Raw genomic sequence first — 23,005 nt, 5'->3', positions numbered from 1 at the left:
TCGGTCTAGCCGACTTCTTGTCAAGGCCCCTCATGGGCTGGCCGACCAAGGCCCACAGACCAAGGACGAACACTCATCGTTTAAGCCTTTCTTGGGCCCATCTAGAGCTGGTTGCCTTGCTGCCCAGGCCTTCCAAGCCTGGCCAACAGCATGCCCAGCCACACCACGAGATAAAGATAGAGAGAAAGAGGGGAAGAGAGAAGGGTATAGGGAACTTGCACAGTACACTAGACTAAGCGGGGAGCAAGCCCCGACCCCTTTCAAGAATTTATTTAGGAACAATCCACGGGCAAGCTAGCCAAGATCAATACAACCAATGAATACACAATCAAACAAATATGTCAATGTAAAAACCCAAGGAGTCGATGTTGAGGCACGAGATCTCTGATGCCATGCACACCACGGAGATGACCCACAAGAATCTCTCACCAGGCTAGTACCAAATCCAATATCCAAATCCAAGTCTAGATCCAAGTCCAAGTTCAAGTCTAAGTCCAAATCCGGATCCAAGTCCAAATTCAAATCCAAAGTCTGAATCAACTCCCAAACCTCAAAGATGTCCAAGTATACTCAATACCCAATCTTCAAGAAAATCCTCAAGAAGCTTCTCGAAAAAGCAACACCAAGGTGGCGGATATATAAGAGCTTTGGATCTATGGAGGACCTCCATAGTGGACACGACCCATTATGATGTCACCATTTGGACATTCTCTACGCTTTGGACCTATGGACAAGCTCCATAGTGGACATGATACCTTACAACACGGGACGTATGTCTACACCAAGGGTCATGTGGACTGGCACCTCATGGGAAGGGCCTTAATGTCTACGCACCGAGGGCCAATAGGCTGGGGATTTTGGTCCGCGCCCATATTCAAAGTAGAGTATTCCGGTTGGCCTAGGAATGTAATATCTAGGCCCGGCATGATTGCCCGTTACAAGCTAAATGAAAGGAAAATTGTCTAGCACATTCTTATGCATGGCATACTTGCATACCAAAAGTTGTTTTCGTGTGACCAGTTTTACTGCCTACAAGATTTGTGTGCCTAGTTTAAGGGTAGGGGACGCCCTCTCGTGAACCGTGCACCTGAATCTATATTCTAACCTCCCTTGTGAGTTGTATACAGGTGGTAGATGGGACTCAAAACTCTTTATTTAAGCTTTGAAATAATGGGTACTATGCTCAGATACCCACTCAGAAATGCTGCAAGAACTGTACAACAATGTATATGGACAACAAGCATAAAGGAGAAAAGAAGATCACTCCTGAATATCACCTGAAAAGGTAGTACATCATGTGGAGCAATATGAAGGAGGTCCCGTAGATGCTGCTTATCACTACAGAAGATGAAAAATGAGATGATCTGAGGGAAAAAGAGAGCCAGCCCTTTTATAGTACCGCAGTATGCTTGTCACAGGCCGACAGCATGGCTGCAGCAAAAAAATGCCTTAAAATGCCTTAAAAATACCCAAAAATGGTATCTCAGCTAAGATATGCTAATGCAAGGCTTCATATGGAGCTAGATACAAGCATGAATATGAATGGGAAAGCCCATTTGGGGATGAAATAATTTCCAACACCTCCTCTTCAGCACCAGATGGGTGGACCAGGTTCGGTACGCTACAAAAAATCCTCCAAAGAGTCTGAAGGAACAACCTCCTCATAAAAGGCACAAAGCTCGCGAAGATATGGTACATCTGAATACCAAGGTCGTCTCCGGAAGAAGCCACGAGAAGATCGAGAAGATATCGAAGACGAAACAACAGGATCAATCTGGAGAGAGAAGTCCTTAGGAGATGGAACCATAGATAGCTCCGAAAAATGTGGTACCTCCTCTGCATCTGCAACAAGTATTGGGACCGAAGTAGAATCCTCCTCTGAAGAAGAAGAAACTGAAACAACCACTAGAACAAACTGATCATCAGTGATAGTTGAATTTGCCAGGTTCGAAGTAGGAACAAGCTCCAAGATAGTGGAAGATGCCTCCTCTGAAACATAAGAAGGAGAAGCAACTGCCAGGAGAGAAGCCGCCAAAGTAGGAAGCTCTGGAATATGTCAGGATATCTCAACAAAATCATCGACCTGCTTTGCACTGTAGAAGAACCATATGTCGTCGTCTCCATCATCCGCTGTCGCCACAGTCGTGGTCGCTCACCTCCTCGGCATCACATCAACAGCAAAATTTGGAGGAGATAAGAAATGAGGCACAATCCATTAAATTAGAGCTACTGTGTTACCCCCCCCCCCCAAAAAAAAAAAATGGTGAAAATCACAAATTAAAGCTTCTCCAATTATAGAATTTTAGGGTTTCTTCAAAATTCAGCAATTTGCATCGAATTAGAGTGCTTGCAACACCAAAAAAATTGGTGGCTTTTCCAAAATCAAGCCTCCTCACTCAATACCCGTCAACTGCAAGCATCAAATCATGGAGATAAATAAAAACAGTTTCGTGATGGAGACGTTCAGTGGAAGAAACTTCTAGACTTGGCAAACAAAGATACACCTCTTTCTTAAGAGGGATGGCATCTAGAGAGTGGTCAATGGCATTGACACGAAATCGGGTGGTAACGACGAGTGTCGAGAAGATTCGTACTTCACAAGACCAAAATGATAAGGCCATGGCTCTCATCGAGCTCGCATTGTCCGACCATCTAGTCCATCATGTGGACTTCAACAAGAGCACCAATGAAGTACGGAACAAACTAGAAAATCTATTTGGCAACAAAATAAATAACTCCAAGGTAACCTTGGGTGAACACTTGAGCCATCTTGGGTCTATCTTGCAACAACTCTCAAGCTTGGGAGTAAATGTTGATGAAGATGATAAGAAGGATGTCCTTACATCTAGCATATAAGAAATCTCCAAGTTTTCACAGAGCTTAACTTATTTGAGGGTGGCTCAAGAGACACCTTTTGATAGCATGCTTTCAATTCTACTAGAAGAAGATTGTCGTCTTTGTTGGGGTAAAGGCACTAATGCCACCCTGGTACAGTTAGTACACTTAAGTACAGTTAGTACTTTTATTGCTAAGTACACTAAGTATTGTGTACTTAGTGTTGTAACCTTATCCATTAATATAAAAGGTTGACTGTGTGCTTGGGGAGGTACACACATACTCATTATCCCCAAACTCTTGATTCTCTACTGTGTGTGTCGTTGTGCTCTCACTCCTTCCTCTCAACTGGTATCAGAGCGAGATTGCACATCTCTCCCCCCCACTCGCTGGACTATAGTAGCTTGGCCTTGCTCTCGTCTTCGCGGTGCCCAAACGTGGGTCTTAGCTGTAGCATTCAGCGCAGCAGCCAAGCAGCGTGCTGCTCAGCCAGCCAGCGCCAGCAGCGAGCAGCCAGGAGCAGCGAGCAGCAGCAGCTACTGCTCCAGCCAGCGACACCAGGTCGCCTAGCCAGGCGACACCCAGCAGAGCGGCGCCAGGCCGCCCAGCAGGCAGCAGGCGACACCAGTTCAAGCCGCCAGCGTCGCCCACAGGCGACGCCAGCATCAGCGGCGCCTACATCGCCACCAAGGCGACACCAGCACCATTAGCTCGCAGCACGCGAGTGGTCCTCCAGGAGCACGCTGCGACACGCAGCCTCTAAGCTCCGACAGTGACAGCCCTCTCTCTCTTCATTTTTACGGTACGCTTTGTCTTCCCTTTCGCACCCGTGTACTTGCAAGTACAGGTGCAGTCCTTTTGAGCTCATTGTGAGCACAGTTGGTCAGATGCAAGTGTAGTACGCGTTTATGCCTGCTGTGTGAGGAAATCCTTGACATTTGTTTGCAGAATCAAGGGGCTTTTGTAGCCAGTGCCAAGAATTGGCCTGTACACGCACGCATTGCGTTTATACTCCCGATTGGAGTTTGATTCTTGCAGATTTCGTATGCATTTGTGACCTACGGGGAGTGGAAGATGCATTGAGTACCACATTGCAGATTTAAGCACTGAATGTGCTAGTCAGATTGGGGCTTTTGCAAGGTGGATGCATATCAGTGCTGGGGGAAGCAAGGAAATGCCTAACAGTTGTCAGTGAAGCAGTAGCTGCACTCGAAATTCTGAGTTTTTTGTCTCCAGTTAAGGGGCTTTTGCCCAATTTCTGTTCTAAACTGTTGTATACAGTTTTAGAAGTGTCTGGAAGCTTGAAATCGACAACATTGAACAGTCCAACAGTAAATTACTGATTCTGTACTTTCTGGTACAGTTGGGGACTGTTCTTTGTCAACAGTTTGACTGAATTCAGTCACGGTACAAGGGTACAAAGTGCAAAGTACACTGCTGTTTTTTCACTGTGTATGCAGGGCAGATGCTTCTGTAAATTCAGAATATTGCTGGTTGTACAACGGTGCATTAAATGATGCAAACAGAGTTGCTGTTCGGAAACTGCAGCAAGCAGTAAACAGTGATAAATCTCTGTTTAAGTGGGAGATACAGTGCAAGTGCAGTTCCTGTTTGTTCCGCTGCAGGAATTGATCTTTGAGCACAGTTCAAGTGCAATCTTGCACTTGGTTTGCAGGGAGTCAGGCACCCATATTACTCAGTTTGCTGATTGTAATGGCTTCATCATCGGAGTCCTCACTTTTGAACATCAAGAAGTTGCAGGGTGCTGCAAATTATCCTATGTGGAAGAAGATGGTCCTAAATGTGCTTATACTCAGGCAGTTTCATGCTCCTATAGTACACGAAGGTGTAAAGCCCGAAGGCATGTCTGATGATGCTTGGGCATTGGCTGATCTGTCAGCAAAGTCCATAATTGAACTGTCACTCCATGGGAGTGTTGTTTGGAATGTGGACAGTGAAACTACCGCCTGGGGTGTTTGGAAAAAGCTACGGGACACATATGAGCAGCAGAGTGCAGCCTCTAAGATATATTGGTTGCGCAAGTTCTTCAACTTGAAGATGAAGGAGGGGACTTCCATGGATGCACATCTTAATGAGTTCAATTCTATTGTTACTCAGCTTGCGAATCAGAAGTACGTGGTGGATGATGAAACCAAGGGTATGGCACTCTTGATATCTCTTCCAGAGAGTTGGGATACTTTCACCACAGCTGTGACGAATGCAAATGCCTTCATAGGCTTCTCAGATATCACAGGACTGATTTTGCAGGAGGAGCAAAAGCTGAAAGCTCAAGATGCAGTGAAGCCTAACAATGCCTTGAATGCAAGAGGCAGAAGTCAGCAGAGAGGCAAATCCCAGGAAAGGGGAAAAGGTAGGAGCAAGTCCCGCTCCAACAAGGATGTTGAGTGCTACTACTGTGGCAAGAAGGGACATACCAAGAAGCAGTGTTTCAAGCTTAAGAATGATAAGAAGGACAAAGCCAAGGAGAATGATGCAGATGCAAAGGCAATAGTACCAGTAAGCAAGGGCAAGAGCAGTGTGAAGATTGAGGAACTTCATTCTACACACGGTTATGACAGTGAGGGAGATGTCTTATTTCTCTCTACCTTGGATGCTCATGCTCTCCATGCAGGTGGTCTTGCAGACATGCACTCTTGGATTATTGACTCAGGTGCCTCGTTTCATGTCACACCTTACAGAGAGTTGTTTGTGAGGTATGCAGGGGGCAGTAATGGAGTCGTTTTTCTGGGAGATAATCATGCATGCAGTATTGTTGGCATTGGAGATGTCAGGCTTGTGTTTGCTGATGGTACTCAGCTCATGCTCCATAATGTCAGGCATGTACCGGAAATCAAGAAAAATCTGATTTCCACTGGTATGTTGGATGATGAGGGATTTGTGACCAGCTTTGGTCATGGTTGTTGGAAGGTCACCAAAGGTGCCCTGGTTATTGCCAGAGGGCCCAAGGTAGACACAATGTATACTCTTCATGCCAAAGTGTGTAATCATACTGATATTCATGCCACCGAGCTTCCGAATATTTCAATGTGGCATAGCCGGTTGGGACATATGAGCATAAGTGGAATGGAGCAATTGGCTCGTCTTGGCTATTTACCGTCTCTTAAATTTTCTGATCTTAAGTTTTGTGAGCATTGCATATATGGTAGACAATTACAGTGCCCTCATAAGAGGAGAATAGGACATAAGGATGCTCAGCTTGAGCTTGTACATACAGATGTGTGTGAGATGCCTAGTCCATCACTTGGAGGTGCACGGTATTTTGTCTCCTTTATTGATGATTCCACACGTAAGGTGTGGGTGTACCCTCTTCGGTTGAAGAGCGATGTCTTTACAGTGTTTCAGAAATGGCTTGCTTTGGTTGAGAACCAGACAGGCAAAACACTCAAGGCTTTGCGGTCAGATAATGGTGGGGAGTATATGTCTAAAGCATTCAATGACTTTTGTGATGCTAGAGGTATTCAAAGGGAACTCCCTGCTCCTTACAGTCCACCGCAAAATGGCACTGCAGAGCGCATGAATAGAACCATACAGGAAAAGGTCCGCTCTATGATGTCACATGCTGCTTTATCTTATGGATTTTGGGCTGAAGCTGTTAAGACAGCAGTACACCTCATAAATAGGTCACCGAATAAGAGACTGGATGGCGGAGTGCCAGAAGAGCTTTGGACAGGAAAACCTCCGTCCTATAAGCACTTAAGGGTCTTTGGTTGCACTGCGTACGTGCACATACGCAGAGAAGAACGAACCAAGTTAGATCCTAAGTCTCTAAAATGCATATTTCTTGGATATGGTGACAAAGGTGAGATGGGTTACCGCCTATGGGATCCAGTAAATAAGAAGCTTATACGCAGCAATGATGTCTTGTTTGACGAGTCATGCATGTTTAAGGCAGACAGTAAGTCTTCTGATGCTTCAGACATTGATGTTGATGACTTGGAACACCCTGTACAATTCAGGCAGCCTGCTAATCAGCCAATACAGCAGCGTAATCAGCCTTTAAATGATGCTGCAGCAGGTCAAAATAATCAGCCAGCAGTGGCAGAAGATGTCCTACAGGACATGCCACCTTTGCAAGATCTCCCAGGCATTATTTTGCCACCAGGTTTGATGGAACAGCCACCTGTTTTAGGTGACCAGCAGGCTGGACAGCAAGACCCATGGGTCCGTAGGTCCACACGACAAAGGAGGGAGCCAGCCCGATTTGTTCCAGGAGCAGATTTTATAATGCTTACAGACTGTGGAGAGCCTTCCTGTTATAAGGAGGCAGTGCAAATGCATGATAAGAGGCTATGGGAACTAGCCATGAAGTCCGAAATGGACAGTCTCCATAAAAATGGCACTTGGGAATTGGTGCAGCTGCCAAAGGGCATGAAGACATTGCCATGCAAGTGGGTATACAGACTAAAAGTCACACCTGGAGCTAGACCACGGTATAAAGCCAGATTAGTTGCCAAGGGTTTTAAGCAGGAATACGGTGTAGACTTTGATGAAATCTTTTCTCCCGTGGTCAAGATGACCACACTCAGGACTGTACTTGCTTTGGTTGCATGTGAGGATTTGGAATTATGCCAAATGGATGTGAAAACGGCTTTCCTTCACGGTGATCTTCATGAGGAGATCTACATGCAGCAGCCAGAGGGTTTTGCAGTCAAGGGCAAGGAGTCACTTGTATGCAAGTTGAAAAAGAGCCTTTATGGGCTGAAACAGGCACCAAGAGAATGGTATAAGAAATTTGATACCTTCATGAGGTCCCAAGGTTTCAGGAGAAGTGATACCGATCACTGCTTGTACACAAAGAAAGCTGCAAATGGCAGCTTAATCATTCTCATTTTATATGTGGATGATATGCTTATTGCCGGTAAGGCTCGTAAGGAGCTTGATGATCTAAAAAAGAGATTGCATGAGGCCTTTGATATGAAGGACCTTGGTGATGCAAATCACATACTGGGCATGCGGATACGGAGAGACAGGGGACAGCGTCTGTTGTATTTGTCTCAGACAGAATATATTGGCAAGGTGTTGCAAAGGTTTCACATGGAGGGGGGGAAGACTCTTAGTTCTCCATTGCCTCCATATGTGAAACTCAGTGCAATGGACAGCCCACAGTCAGATGCTGACAGGGCTGAGATGGCCAAGATTCCGTATGCTTCAGCTTGTGGCAGTCTTATGTATGCTATGGTTGCTACCAGGCCTGATATTGCGTTTGCAGTGGGAGTGGTTAGCAGGTATATGGCAAATCCAGGCAAGAAGCATTGGGATGCAGTGAAAGGTATTATGAGATACCTGAAGGGCACACAGGAGTTGTGCATATGCTTTGGCAAGCAGGATGCAAAAGTGCATGGTTATGTTGATTCAGATTATGCTGGTCATCCAGATAACCGGAAGTCTACTACCGGTTATGTTTATACATTCACAGGAGGTGCAGTGTCGTGGGTATCAAGGATGCAGCAGTGCATAGCCTTGTCCACCACAGAAGCTGAATATATTGCAGCCACAGAGGCATGCAAGGAAGCCTTATGGCTATCTCGGCTAGTGGGAGACTTGGGCATTACAGGAGATATCCCATTGTTGCATTGTGACAGTCAGAGTGCTATTCAGTTGGCCCACAATCCTGTCTTTCATGCAAAGACGAAGCACATAGATGTGAAGTATCACTTCATTAGAGAGGTGATAGATGATAAGCTGATTCAGCTTGTCAAGATTCATACGGATGACAATCCAACCGATTTGTTGACAAAAGGCTTGCCTGCAGAGCGGTTTGCACACTGCCGACAGTTGATGGGTATAGGATGAGCCTCATTTGGCCATGTACTCCATTGTGTATATGTTGTACTTTCTCATTTTTTTACTTGAGGGCATATTGCCTTTAAGTGGGAGGTTGTTGGGGTAAAGGCACTAATGCCACCCTGGTACAGTTAGTACACTTAAGTACAGTTAGTACTTTTATTGCTAAGTACACTAAGTATTGTGTACTTAGTGTTGTAACCTTATCCATTAATATAAAAGGTTGACTGTGTGCTTGGGGAGGTACACACATACTCATTATCCCCAAACTCTTGATTCTCTACTGTGTGTGTCGTTGTGCTCTCACTCCTTCCTCTCAGTCTTAAGGATCAAGTTTTCAAAGATCCTAACTTATCTGAGGGTGGCTCAAGAGACATCTTTCAAAAGATGCTTTCAATTCTAATAGAAGAAAATATTTGTGTGGTGCAACTCCTCTCTATTGTGTGTTATTACCAGACATGGGTGTCTCCGTCACAGATTGGTAAGAAGTGTGAGTTCTACAGAGATCACTTCTTCAGACTCTCCAAGAATGGATTCTTTGAGATCCCGGGATACATACAGATACACGTCACATGCTATGCGTATCACGATCAGCTAGCTGAGCGTATCCTCCCACCGTTGAGGATATCCCACATGAGGAGAGGACATGCACAGTATGCACCACAAGGACAGTAGAGGATGAGGCCCATTTTATGTTTAGTTGCCCGGCTTACTATAAGATACGGGGGAGATTCCACTACCTCTTTAGAGAGGGATTTGGACCACTCACATGGGTGATACAGTTTGAGGATCAAAGGTGCTTGGGCATGTACTTGGAGCTCAGACGACACAGGGATGTAGGGTTGAGGCAGCATGCTGAGAGACATCCCCGGCTCCAACAAGACACCTCACAAAGAGCCATCACAGATTTCTTTGTTGTACACACATCCACATCGAAATCCATTGCCCACAACACTTCCTCTACTATGACATCAGAGCCCACCAACCGTACCCACGCTCCAACTCCACGCCCCAAAGGAGTTCTACGAGCCAGACGTCCCCGACCAAAGCATCACGTCCCTCCACCACCCAGACAGATTCGTGAGGTTCTCCGCCGACGTGACGCGCTCCCATCACAGAGGCCTGATATTCACTCCACCATCAGATCGGTTCTGTCCGAGGAGGGTATCGTCATTAGCTAATCATAGCATATCTCACTCTACACAGGATCATCTGCTGATCACATGTAATGTCAGATGTTATCATTTTACTTTTTCTTTCAGTTTTCCATGGTTCAATATATCCATGGTACCATTGTATTACTTTTGGACTCAAAGGCCCTTGGGGTCTTCTGTAGACGTTAATATAACTATACTCTCTCTCTCTCTCTCTCTCTCTCTCTCTCTCTCTCTCTCTCTCTCTATATATATATATATATATATATATATGCACCATGGTCATGGCTTGAGCTTCCATATCATCTCTCTACTTGCACTCTACCCCTACAAACCTATCATGGATATCTTTCATTCTCCATAACTCCTCCTAGGAAACCCTAATTTCAACATGGTATCAGAGCTAGGCTGAACCACATCTTCATTTTTAGGGTTTTTGCACTCTTAGGGTTTCTGTATTTTTAGGGTTTCTGCATTTTTCTGTTGCACTGCCAACAACAATGCCTCTTATGTGTTTTCCTCTTCTCATGCATATGTGTGATCCTGTGATATCCAAGTCCGCCATTTAGCCCACTGTCCAGCAGCATATACAGCCCTTAACACAGCACATATGAGGTCACACAAGCTGTCCACACCAGGCTGAACTTAATGCAGCCATTCGTGGTGCCACACGGAAGGAAAACACACGTCTTCAGTGCTCTCCATACATAACTGAGCGCTTCTCTTTGCCGCCTCTTCATCATCATGGGCTGTGTAAACGAAACACGGAAAAATCTTATCAATCATGAAATCTGAAAATACAGATAAGCATGCCAAATAAAACAAGATGACAAATCTGCACAGTACACCACACTAGGGGCCAGAAGATAAGCTGAACCCCCACCCCCCCCCCCTTTATGGTTAGATTACCAAAAAGAAGTATGCTTCCAATACAACTTTGCAAGTGCCCAGGGTTCACCGCTGGCTACACCTGTTTCTTCCAATACGATATGAAAACAAGAAAACATAACACAAACTGAATTTGCTGACAATTCCCAGCACAAGTGAGCATTCTTGGCATCAAGCACATGCAAGACAACTATGGACAGCCCATAGCACTCCCATATTAGCCCGGGACAACTCAACATCATTGTCTTCTTCCTGTCTGGCTCATAGAGAACCCTCAAAGGCTGTTTTCAGCAGTCAACCAGCCCTCAGTAGCCTCAAAAGAAATCGACCAACACCTGTACACAAGCCTACAAGCCCACGGTCAGAAGGAAAACTGTCCAAATGTCCATGACCAGCTCTTCCTCTCTGTTTTTATCCTGTGTCCAGCCCGGCCAACAGTAGAGAACATGCAGAAGGGGTCGGCCAGCACCTCCCATGCACCTGTTAGGTTTTTGTCGCGATTGAAGGCTGTAAACAGCCTATAGAAGCAGTCGACCAGCTCCCATGCACCCGCAAAAGCAGGCGCCTCACATAAAAATGGAGTCTTACTAAGATTAGTGCTCCTCCACCAGTTTTAGCTCCCACATGTGCTTTCCACACATGTACTATCATGTCAGGCTACACCAGCCACACATGTACTGTCATGTCAGGCTCCATATGCCACACAAACACACCATGTCAGGCTACACCAACCATACATGTATGTCATGTCAGGCTCCACATGCCACACATGAACAGTAGAAAAATAGAAGCTGTAAGGAATTTTGTGACAAGCTGTCCAGCTTCTAAGCCGTTGACCGCAACTGAAAAGCTTCCAAGTAGGCCTTCAGAAGTTCCGGATAATCCGCAAAATAATCCTCGTCCATCCATTTTTTATCCATAGCCGATAGTTTTTAAACTTCACAAGATACCTGCACACCAGCTTGCCACCTGCATGCTTGCGCTCTTGATGAAAAACTATCTGCTCAGGTTGCAATACCTCCGCAAGTTCATCCACTTCTGGTGGATCTTCCAAAACTGGTTCCAAAGGAGGTGGTCCCATATAAGGCCTAAACAAACTGACATGAAAGGCATTGTGTATTTTCCAATGATCGGACAATACCAATCTATATGCCACTTCATTTATTTTCTGCAAAATTTGGAATGGCCTGTAATATCTGTTTGAAAGCTTAGGAAACCGGCCTTCCTTACCTGGCCGCCTCCGAAGACATGCTTTCTCAAACTTGAGTAATACCCAATCACCTTCCTTGAAAACCACCTCTTGCCTGTGTTTGTCAGCTGCCTTTTTCTACTTAGCTTGAGATCTTTCTATGACTGTCTGCACTTGTGCAAACGCAGTATCCAAATCACGGACATACTCATCTCTGCTGCAAAGATTTCATCTTTTGTTCGTAAGATAGGTGGAAGCACCACCTTGCCATAGACTATCTCAAATGGAGCCTTATTAGTTGAAGAATGCACTGTGTTATTGTATGCAAACTGCCAATGGCAAATACTTTTCCCAATCTGACTTCTGCTCAGATACATAACACTTGAGCAAGTCAAGCACAGCTGAATTTGCAATTTCACTCTGACCATCTGTCTAAGAATGATAGGTTGATGAAAAACTCAGCTTTGTGCCCATATTATCAAACAATGCCCGCCAAAATAAACTGGTAGTCCGAGGATCTCTATCCCCCACAATAGACTTGGGCATGCCATGATGTTTGAAAATCTGAGCTAAGAACAACTTTGCCATGTGCTCTGGTTTGATTGTTTTCCTCACAGGAATAAAGTGTGCATGTTTGCTAAAACGATCTATAATAGTCCATGTAGCATCGTTTCCATGTGCCAATTTCGACAAATCCATAATAAAATCCATAGCAATACTTTCCCATGGTTCTTGTGGAATGGGTAAGGGCTGAAGTAAACCAGGTGTCTTGTGTCTGTCAAACTTGACTTTCTGACACACTATGCACTCTTGCACATAAGCTTCAATATCCCTGCGTAGAGCTGGCCAAAAGAAATATCTTTCCAAAGCCTGTGTATTAGGGAACCATTTTTCTGCAGTTTCACGATGTGAACCGAGTCCTGCTATTTCACGACGTGAAACATTCTTTGCTAATTCACGCCTCTTGAACATAGTGATAGAATCAGAAATTGAATCAATTTGGGTTGATTAATAGCTTATCAAATCATACATACATGCACTTAAGATCTGGAAAACTTAGCGGAGATGATCTTACGCCTAACGATGGTGCATCAAATCATCCAGGAACTTCCTACCAAAGAAGTGTGGGATCAGGACATTCTGCAAGCACACACTTGAGTGTTTTGAGAAACCTAACCACCGCGGAAACTAGTAGTGAAGAATCCATGAAAGAAGGGCTGAGATACGTTGGGTTTGGGGAAGAAGAAAAACCACTCTCTCCAACCAAGTCTAGTGGGATCATTGATATCGCCCGGGGATTTTTCGGTCTCCAAACTAGTCATGGTGATGAAGAAGCACAATTTGCATGCATGGGTCCATCAACTAGCGCTGGACTCGGTCCAAGACAAGAAGTGCCAGTCCAAGCGTAGAATTCTAGGCTGTCAAACATTGACACCCCTCGAATTAGACGAGATATGGGAAGTGCAGTTAGGACGGGTCAAATATTCTTTCCCACCACCGAGGAGGTGGAATTGGATTTCCAACGAAGTGAGGTAGAATGACAACTCTGAGAATTGAGCTTAAGGAAACAAGAGCTTGATACTCGTAGGGCAAGAGCTGAGGGAAAGGAGACCGGAAGTGTTAAACCACTCCAATCACGAGGAAAAGAACCTGAAATTGCTACAAGTAGAAGTGATGGAGAAATTTCGAACTTGGAACCCATCAACGAGGAATCCAGAATGGAGGAAGGGATTACAACCAGAGAAGAAGAGTAACATAGCTAACTTGGCTGTAGAAGTAGAGGATTGACTCTATACTTTCTTCTTCGTTAGATCATGTAACAGTGAAGCTAAGAAAGTAAAGTGTCGAATAAATCGACAATAATAAGAGCATAACCAATAACGCTCCTAACTTGATGCACATTCTATAGTTCTGGCCAATCCTTGATGGCTTGAATCTTTGTGAGATCCATGCGTACTCCATCCTTGGAAACAATATGTCCTAAATAGTGAATTTCTGAAGAATTCACTCTTCTTTCCATTGATGAAAAGCTTATGTTTGGCAAGATGCTCTTTATGTTCAAGCTCACTCTTTTTAAAAAAATGATAATATCATCAAAGAAAGTTCATGTGAACTTGCGGTGTGGTCAAAAAACTATATCCATCATGCTATTGAAAGTCGCGGGAGCATTCATAAGTCCAAATGGCACAACGAATACTCATATAATCCAAATGATGTTCGAAAAGCCGTTTTGTGCACATCTTAAGATACCACTTGAATCTGATAGTAGCCACTCTTACGATCAATGCGAATAAAACAAGCAACTCCCTCAAGTTTATCAAGAATATCATCGATTCGAGAAATCAGAAACCTGTTCTTGATAGTAATCTTGTTAAGGACCCTATAATCAACACACATTCTGTATGTCCCATCCTTTTTCTACACAAGTAAAACTAGAGAACAATAAGGCGAAGAACTTGGCCTTATCAACCCCTTCTCAAGTAAATCATTTATTTGAGTCATGATTTCCTCCTGTTGGGCAACACTCACCCTATAAGAAGGTCGGTTAGGAGGAGAGCTCCCAGGGATTATATCAATACAATGATCCTCTGGCCTCTCTGGGAATAACTGTACTGGTAGTGAATCAGCAAAACAATCAGCATATTCACTTAAGATCCTGCACATTATTCTTTTTGAGATTCTGGGGGCATTGAGCTTTCATGTGATCTTTGCTCCCACAAGTGAAGCACTTCCCCTCTCTCATGCAATCAAAGATATGTTGTCTAGACAGCTTAGGATCATCCTTTTTACCCCCCAGGTTCTTTTCTGAACCCCCTTTTGCATCCTTGGACTCATGAGGCATAAACTTAGGTAGTTGTCCACCCTTTTTCTGCTCAATTCCAACTCTGAATTTTCCCTTGTATGAGCTGAATTCTTGTCTTTTTGACGCTCCCTTGCCATGCAACTCCTCAAAAATAATGGCCGAGTATATGAGCTCCTGTAAGGTGTTGTGGGGATACACTGCAAGGCTCTCTTGAATGATTCGTTGCAGCCCTGACTCAAACTTTCCTTTCTTCTCATCCTCACTAATCGTCATGAAAGGTGTGACTTTGAGAAGAATCCACCAAAACTTTGAAACATAAGAGGAAACGGATTCGCCTTCATCCTGTGTTAGCCAATCCCATTCCTTTCGTACATTCTTCTCAGAGTGAGGAGGAAGGAACTAATCATAAAATTGCTCTTTGAAAGCCTTCCATGTTCGGGCAGCTATCCTATCCAAAAGCTTTGCCATCCACCAATCACTTGCAGTCTCTTTATGATGCATACCCACATGCCTTAACATAGATTTCTCGGTAAATTCCTCAGTGCAAAAGGCTATTTCAAATTGCCTTATGAAAGCAAGTGCCTTGGTAGTATCCAACTTTCCATTATAGCTCTCGAATTTGATGTCCTTGTCTCCTGACTTAAACTCTTTGGCCTTCTTGCTATGACGAGCATCCCGACGCTCTAATACATCATCCTGCTCGTCATACGATGCCCAGATCTTTCACGAACCCTAATTTCCCGTGTAACACCTTCCACTCTGGATGAAACTTTAGGAGCAGGAACATACCTAGAAGGTGGAGACACCACTGACAATGCATGAAGATCTTCTGCACCTCTCAAATGGACTGAAAACCCCTCATCATCCCCACGAGCTGCATGTTGATGTACATCATCTCCTCGATCTGCATGCCCCCTTGTATCTGTTGCATGGGCTGCAAGCCCCCTCAAAACACTTGCTCGGGCTACATGCCCACTCACATCACTGGTGCGGTTTGCATGCCCTCTCACAACATCATCGGAGTTTCCTTCACGGGCGGGATAGCCTGCGAGGCTGCCGTGTGAAGACCCACTTGCCCTCATCATCGGAAACAACATCGCCACGGCTTTTTAAATAAGCAACAGCCAACTCTCGAGGTTTGTCGATTTCCATCTGTTGGGCAATTACATCAAAAGTGACCACATCAGCCTTGACATGAGACTTTGATTCAATGACCCTCTGTACATCAAGATCTCTTTGCAAAGCACGGAGCTCTTCAAGCTCATTCATCAAGGCATCAATATCCTGCTGATCCTCAGCCCTGGCAGACAATGGTGGATCGTTATCCGCCAAAGCCCCAACATGATCCTTGTCTCTATCTTCTTCCTGCATGCGGCGAGTACGGGTGATAGAGTCCTCCACAGAATGATCTATCTGGCTGGCCATAATGTATCTTCCAACTTTTCAGAAAGAAAAGAATTTTCCGTGCCCCGGAATCGCTCTCTACCAGTTCCCCAAGTATGATACCGAATAGACTACAAGGGTGCAACAGTGCCCCTACACAGCCACAAAGTCTTTCCACATGCTCACTGCCGCTTAAACCAAAAGTAACCTCTTTCGAGGCGCGACAATTAGACGAGGAATCCCAACCTTCTCTCACGGATAATGACTCCTTACAGCCATATCCAGCATCATATTAGGCACAACTATGTAGAAAGCCAGGCTCTGATACCAATGTAAACGAAAGGGCAACTATACACGGAAAAATCTTATCAATCATGAAATCTGAAAATACACATAAGCATGCCAAATAAAACAAGATGAAAAATCTGCACAGTACACCACACTAGGGGCCAGAAGATGGGCTGACCCCCCCTCCCCCCCCTTTATGGTTAGATTACCAAAAAGGAGTCTGCTTACAACTTTGCGGGTGCCAAGGGTTCACCGCTGGCTGCACCTGTTTCTTCCAATACAATATGAAAACAAGAAAACATAACATAAACTGAATTTGCTGACAATTCTCAGCACAAGTGAGCATTCCCGACATCAAGCACATGCAGGACAACTAGGGACAACCCATAGCACTCCCGCATCAGCCCGGGACAACTCAACATCATCATCTTCTTCCTGTCTAGCTCATAGAGCAAGTGGACCAGCCCTCAAAGGCTGTTTTCAGCAGTCAACCAGCCCTCAGTAGCCTCAAAAGAAATCGACCAACAGCTGTACACAAGCCTGCAAGCCCCCGGTGAAAAGGAAAACTGTCTAGATGCCCACAACCAGCTCTTCCTCTCTGTTTTAATCCTCTGTTCAAGCTATAAATCAGCCGGCCAATAGTGGAGAATATGAAGAAGGGGTCGGCTAGCACCTCCCATGCACCTATTAGGTTTTTGTCACGATAGAAGGCTGTAAACAACCTGTAGAAGCAATCGACCAGCTCCCATGCACCCGTAAAAGCAAGCACCTCACATGAAACTGGAGTCTTACTCAAGATTAGAGCTCCTCCGTCAATTTTAACTCCCACATGTGCTTTTAGGTCCAGAAGGGGGAGCCTACTTGAAGGAGTCCCAAATAATGTCCAATGCCCAGCTTTTGGCTGCTACGTGTATTAAATAAGTCCTGCTCAATGTGTACTCACTTATAAGTTGTTTGGTCACTTATAAGTTGTTGCCTGACATGATAGTACATGTGTGGCTTGTGGGGCCTGACATGGTGTATATGTATGGCCCATGGAGCCTGACATGATGAAATTGTATGGGACTAGCTATCTTGGAGATCTTTTGTATTTATGTACTGGGAAGGTTCCAGAAGGATCATGAGTCCCGGACATTTTATTGGATACAACTGAGCAGATGGGTGTTTCTTCCAGTCTAGCTGCACTCGTGTGTGTGCATGACTTTGATTTTATCTTTGGATGACTTGTCTTGTTTGCTTGGACAATGCCTGAGATTTCTGCCTGTGTTGTCCATGGGGCTGGGGATGCCTGGGCACCCCGTGGACGTGTATGTGTACACCTATTTGGGACTGACATGTGGTCTACATGTGTTTTGCAGGTGGTAAGCATTCCCAAAAACTCAATTTACAGCTTTATGAGTTCACATGCTAATAATTATTGGTGCACGTTCACACTCACTTATAAGTGACACACCATGTCAAGCTACACCAGCCATACATGTATGTCATGTCAGGCTCCACATGCCACACATGAACAGTAGAAAAATAGAAGCTGTAAGGAATTTTGTGACAGGCTGTCTGTGCTAGAAACAGTCATATGTGTGATCTTCCTCCACAACATCTCAACCAGCAACACCTCACTAGTGGCTCCTCCTCCAGTGCACCAGCTCTCCCTGCCTACCAGCTTCGACATGGCCACTCCGACCCCAAGCTTCGAAGGCCCTTTTTGCCCTCCTGCATTTTTGTTTGGCGACGTCCAGCTCATCCTACTGTGGCTCCTCCACCTCACCATTGACTTCTTACCTATGATCTGCTTCAGCACACCTTCATCACACTAGACTGCTCTTCAACAGCTCCGGCCCGACTTCAGCCCCATGGTACTCCTCTGCAACACCATATGTCAGTAAGATCATTAATATTTTGAGATAAAGTATTATGGAGGAGTTCAACCTTTCCCTCGGGTCCTCTGCCCTACTCTGCCCTAGCTTTCATGCAAAAAAGAAATGTACTTAGAAGTACTACAAGCACCACTATGAAGTCTCTACTCCTTGAAAGTATAGTCCCACACTTGACATCAAGTGTCAAAATCTTGGAAACGACAACGCAAAGGATCTTCATCCATATCGAAGAAAGACGCTTCTTCCTCAACTTCTAACCCTTTTTTCATTTGTAACCTTGGGTGCTCTGCGCGGGTAGTCCCCCAAAATCTGAGTTGTATATTTTGGATCCTTTTGAATTTTGTAACGCCTTGTTTTCTATAAAAGGCTACTCTCCATGATTCCCTTTTTGCCCTTGCTTTATAGGCATGGGGGAGGGGGGTGTGGGGGAGCGAGATGGTGGGCCCCTCGTCACTACTATGATGGCCTCGTCCATTTGAGTGTCCTCCTGAGGGCGGAAAAAACTCGTGACAGTAGATTGAGATGGGTGCCGAGGTCGAGAATCTCTCAATAGTAACTCTCTATGTCATCGAAACTCTAATAGGAAGAGTTCAAGACAACGTTGATCTGAATACTCCATAGGCGATGGAATCTGGCACAACCTCAAGAGTCTGCCCTCTCTAGGGATCCCTGTTGCTCTGCCAACCTCAAACTCGTGCCTATGGGATGAGATCCTAAGCTCACCAAGTGTCTGATAAAGTTGCACAATGTGGAAGAGAGACACATCAAACAATGAACATCTTATTATGTAGCATGAGGCTTTTACAATGGCAATACCAGCCTGCAGATGGTGCAGAGAACAAGTGCATGTGAATAGGTTAGATGATAAACAAGTGAGAAGCGAAGGGGACCTTATATAGGAAGGCTTGTGGCTAGCCGATTGCCCCCATGGAGCTGGCCGATTGCCCCCAAGCGAAGGGGACCTTATATAGGAAGGCTTGTGGCTAGCCGATTGCCCCCATGGAGCTGGCCGATAGCAGCCCACGACCAACATAAATCCATGACCAGCATCAATGTGAAATACATACGTGTGCCAATAAAAGTCTGGTCCCTCACAACACATTGAGATGCACAATTTCTAACACCCCCTCTACAGCTCAGTGTGTGCAAAAGTCTGAAGAAGACGCCTTTCTGCAAGGCATTTTGAGGGCTCTTTTTGGACTCGACCATATGTTTCCATGAGAGGCTCACACTAACTACAGATTACAACCTGATGTTTTCATTTTGGACTCATCCATATGTTTCCATGAGAGGCTCAGATAACAACCTGGAATGTTTATTGTGATGAGTATTTGTACATGATTGGAATGTATAGAGCTACTTATACATAATAGAAACGCTTGTCTTATAAATGAATGTTTATTCTGGCTAACCTTGGAGCCTTGCACTGACAACCCATTGTGGAAGAGGTACATCTTGGGAAATCGCTTTTCGAACATTGCGCACCTGAAATTACATTGCAACATGCAAACATTACAAAGACGACCTCATTAACCTTGTTTTTAGTGGGGGTGAAAGCTATTTCTGTGATTGTCGCACGGACCAGCTTTTTGAGCACTTGAGAGACCTCCGCACTTTTCTTGTCAAGCTGTTGTTGGTATGGCAATTTCGCTAGGGGTGTGACGACATCACATATGTCCAAGAGTTTGGTGGCGGCTTCATTATTCGACTCATGACCATGTGCTGAAACCTGTTGTATGTTATTATTCTCCCAAGCCCGGGGCAAGGCATCTACAACTCTCAGGATCTTGGAGTGGACTGCTAGCCCATCTAGCTTCTGCATTACAAAATACATGGTCATTTGTTGCTACCAAAACATGTGGCAAAGCCTCAGGCAGCAAAGACTGTTTCTGAGGGTACCTGCTTGGCTAGGACCATGTGCTCGTCACATTCAAACTCTACGAAACCTACTGGAGAGCGCTTCCTCTTCTTGGAAATACGAAATGCAACTCCCTGCAAGCAGAGACAGTGGTTTGCAAGCGGAGACAAGAGAAAGACAGTGGATAGATGGGCTGGAAGGAGTGAACCAAGCTCTTACCTCGTCTGCGAGGAGCTTGTTGAGGTCTTCGGAGGTCCATCTCAGCGGAAGGTCCCGGATGCACTTGCGAAGAGAAGCTCCGCCATCCTCTTCCTGCTCCGCCCCCGCCTCCTCCTCTTCTTCTTTGGGCAGCTCTCTTTCTCTCTTTTGGGCGGCGCGGCCGCGAACGGAGGTGGGGTCCCAGGAGCCATCGGGACGGGGCCTGAGCTCCGTATGTCCATGGGCGTACCTACAGTTGTCGCCGTGCCTACAGCTGTCCAGCTTCCGGAAGTAAGAGCACAGGCTGGTCTTGAAGAATAGATCCTTCTTCGCTGCCTCCTCCTCGACCCTCCCTACGGCCACATCGTCCCCAACCTTGTCTTTCTCCTCCGATCTACCATACTCTAGAAGAAGCTTGGACTCGCCATCCTGCCCTCCTGTTCCCGCTTCAGGCAGCACCGATGCACTACCATGCCCAGCGCCGGCACTGTCAGGCACGGAGTTCATATCTTTGAAAGAGGAGGCATATAAATTTGAAGGTTCTACTGCTAGAAACAAAATATCGTTGAGGATAACCTATTGTTTGCTATATTTTGCCGTTCTTCCATTATTTTAAACCTTCGTTTCCCGAGCAATAATTTTCGGTCAAGGACACTGGGTGCAATTGTGAGGTCTAGAAACCACCGTGGGGCTTTGGGGGTATGCATCTAAATGGGGATGAAGTGCAAGGAGGCGAAGCACTCACTCATACCTAGACACACAGAACGCACTCATGCATTGGGTAGGCACATTAGGCCTCCGTGTTGTTGTGGGGGTTACATGGTGCCGCGTGCCCTAGGGGATGCCCTCCCCACCTCGATGGCAAGTATGTTGCACGCCGAATATCATGCATCTATATGGGGATGAAGTGCAAGGAGAGGCGAAGCACGGACTCGTACCTAGGCACACATAGAACGTACTCACACACCGAGTAAGCACATTAGGCCTCACGTGTTGCTATGGAGGTCATATGGTGCCGCGTGCCCCGAGGGGGGATGCCCTCCCCACCTTGATGGCAAGTATGTCGTGCCCCGAATATCATGCATCTATATGGGGATGAAGTTCAAGGAGAGGTGAAGCACGGACTCATACCTAGGCACGCATAGAACACACTCACACACCAAGTAGGCACATTAGGCCTCCCATGTTGCTGTCAGGGTTACATGGTGCCTTGTGCCCCGAGGGCGGATGCCCTTCCCACCTTGACGGCAACTATGCCGATGCGGAAATGAAACCGACGGAAGGAAAAACAGTGGAAATGGCGAAGTCGCCGAGACGGTGAGCCGTGCCAAGCCGAAGGGTCGATGGGGCCGGGCCAATTGGATCATGGATTCGAGTTGCATGACGAGTTGGGATGATGGGTCGCCTTGTGGCCCAATGTCCGGGACCCCGATCCTGGGGCCTGTGACATCAATAATACTAGTTAAGCGAATACATGTTCCCTACTTAGCACTCCACCGTGCATAGTCTCGAAGTTATGGGCAAATACATGTTCCCTACTTAGCACTCCATCGTGCATAGTCGCGAAGCAACGGGACAATGCACATTGATCGTGAATTATCTCATGATCAAGTAGAACAACTATTTCATAGTATGTGAATACCCAATTCCACATAAAGCTTTGAGGAGCACACCACCACCTAATGCAAATGGATATACTATGACGTATCAAAAGTGTCAGTGGCCTTTCCCTACTGACATTGAAACGACACAACACATCGAGCATATACGTAGCACCAAAAGTAGTGACTTGTGTTTGCATATTATGATGTCCCATGCTGAAGCAAATGGCTCAAGATACATCTTCTTCTTAGACATGAGCCTTTCTTTGACTTTTTTTGCCTTCATTGAGCAAAATATACTTATCAACGTGATGGATTTTATGCTAAACTATCCAATAAAAGCACAATATATGTGGTAGATGCTCCCATCATCCATTGTGAACAGCAATAGTTTTGAACAACTCGTAGTAGTGAATAATAATAACATAATATGACAACCTGTTGGAAGCTAGTATAAGGACTTGGCAATACACATGCACATGCACCATCCTGAGTAAAACTCCCTCGTATGAAAAGGATGTAGTGACTACTGCTAAGCAACATTTGATATTCCAATAATTCTCTACACAATTTGAAAACAATACACTTGTTTATGAGCTAGTAATATGTAAAATAACATTTTAAACCTTGTTTTTCCATATTGTGCACATGTGTTTGTTTGTTTTAAAAAACATATTCAAGGTATAGCTACGTACCAAGTAATAGGTGCCCTTACACTTCTTGTAAGCTCATGATTGATCTATAGAGAAAGGTATGAAACTTGTTTCAAACCTTTTTAGTCGCTTGTATTTAAGGTATGAAACTTGTTTCAAACCTTTTTAGTCGCTTGCATTTAAGTCATTTTTTACAATAAGCAATACACAAACATTCCCTCGTAACAGTTTACTTGTAGGCTCTTCTCTTCCCTCTTCTTGCTTGTATGTGTGATATTGAATATCTTGCATGTATGGATGCTTGTTAGATAGCATTGGTTGTATATTTTCTACTTACATTAGCTTCCCCTTGACCCCCCACCTTTTGTGAGAGAGAACAACTACAAAGGACCATCTCTTGTTGCCTCCATTTAGGCATAGAGAGCTCTCCCTTCACCCCACTAGCAAGGAGCATTAATAAAGCAAGGACATAA

General features: G+C 45.2%; 1 protein-coding gene across 8 annotated transcripts in view; it reads right to left on the bottom strand.

Annotated features, from left to right (window-relative positions):
• The window catches only part of LOC147632905 (zinc finger (CCCH-type) family protein), a 32,288-nt gene extending 11,393 nt beyond the window's left edge, over window positions 1-20,895 (bottom strand). For 4 of the 8 annotated variants that reach the window (XR_015267246.1, XR_015267247.1, XR_015267248.1 and 1 more), the window contains exons 1-4: window positions 20,300-20,893; window positions 20,122-20,214; window positions 19,805-20,038; window positions 19,635-19,707 (exon numbers count right to left, since the gene is read on the bottom strand). Coding sequence is in view for 5 of the 8 variants with exons in the window: in XM_086807824.1 (XP_086663950.1) it covers window positions 19,635-19,707; window positions 19,805-20,038; window positions 20,122-20,214; window positions 20,300-20,785 (886 nt within the window). In the remaining 3 variants the exon portion in view is untranslated. Of the gene's footprint in view, window positions 1-19,634; window positions 19,708-19,804; window positions 20,039-20,121; window positions 20,215-20,299 lie in introns of all 8 variants that reach the window. The other 4 variants (XM_086807820.1, XM_086807821.1, XM_086807822.1 and 1 more) reach the window with 1 other exon arrangement.
• Between the last annotated feature and the right edge of the window lie 2,110 nt (window positions 20,896-23,005).

This window comes from Cibotium barometz, chromosome 13 (assembly GCF_041138505.1).
Source record: "Cibotium barometz isolate CiBa-2024 chromosome 13, ASM4113850v1, whole genome shotgun sequence".
NCBI classification, from domain to species: Eukaryota; Viridiplantae; Streptophyta; class Polypodiopsida; order Cyatheales; family Cibotiaceae; genus Cibotium; species Cibotium barometz.
This window is presented reverse-complemented; position numbering and strand designations above follow the sequence as displayed.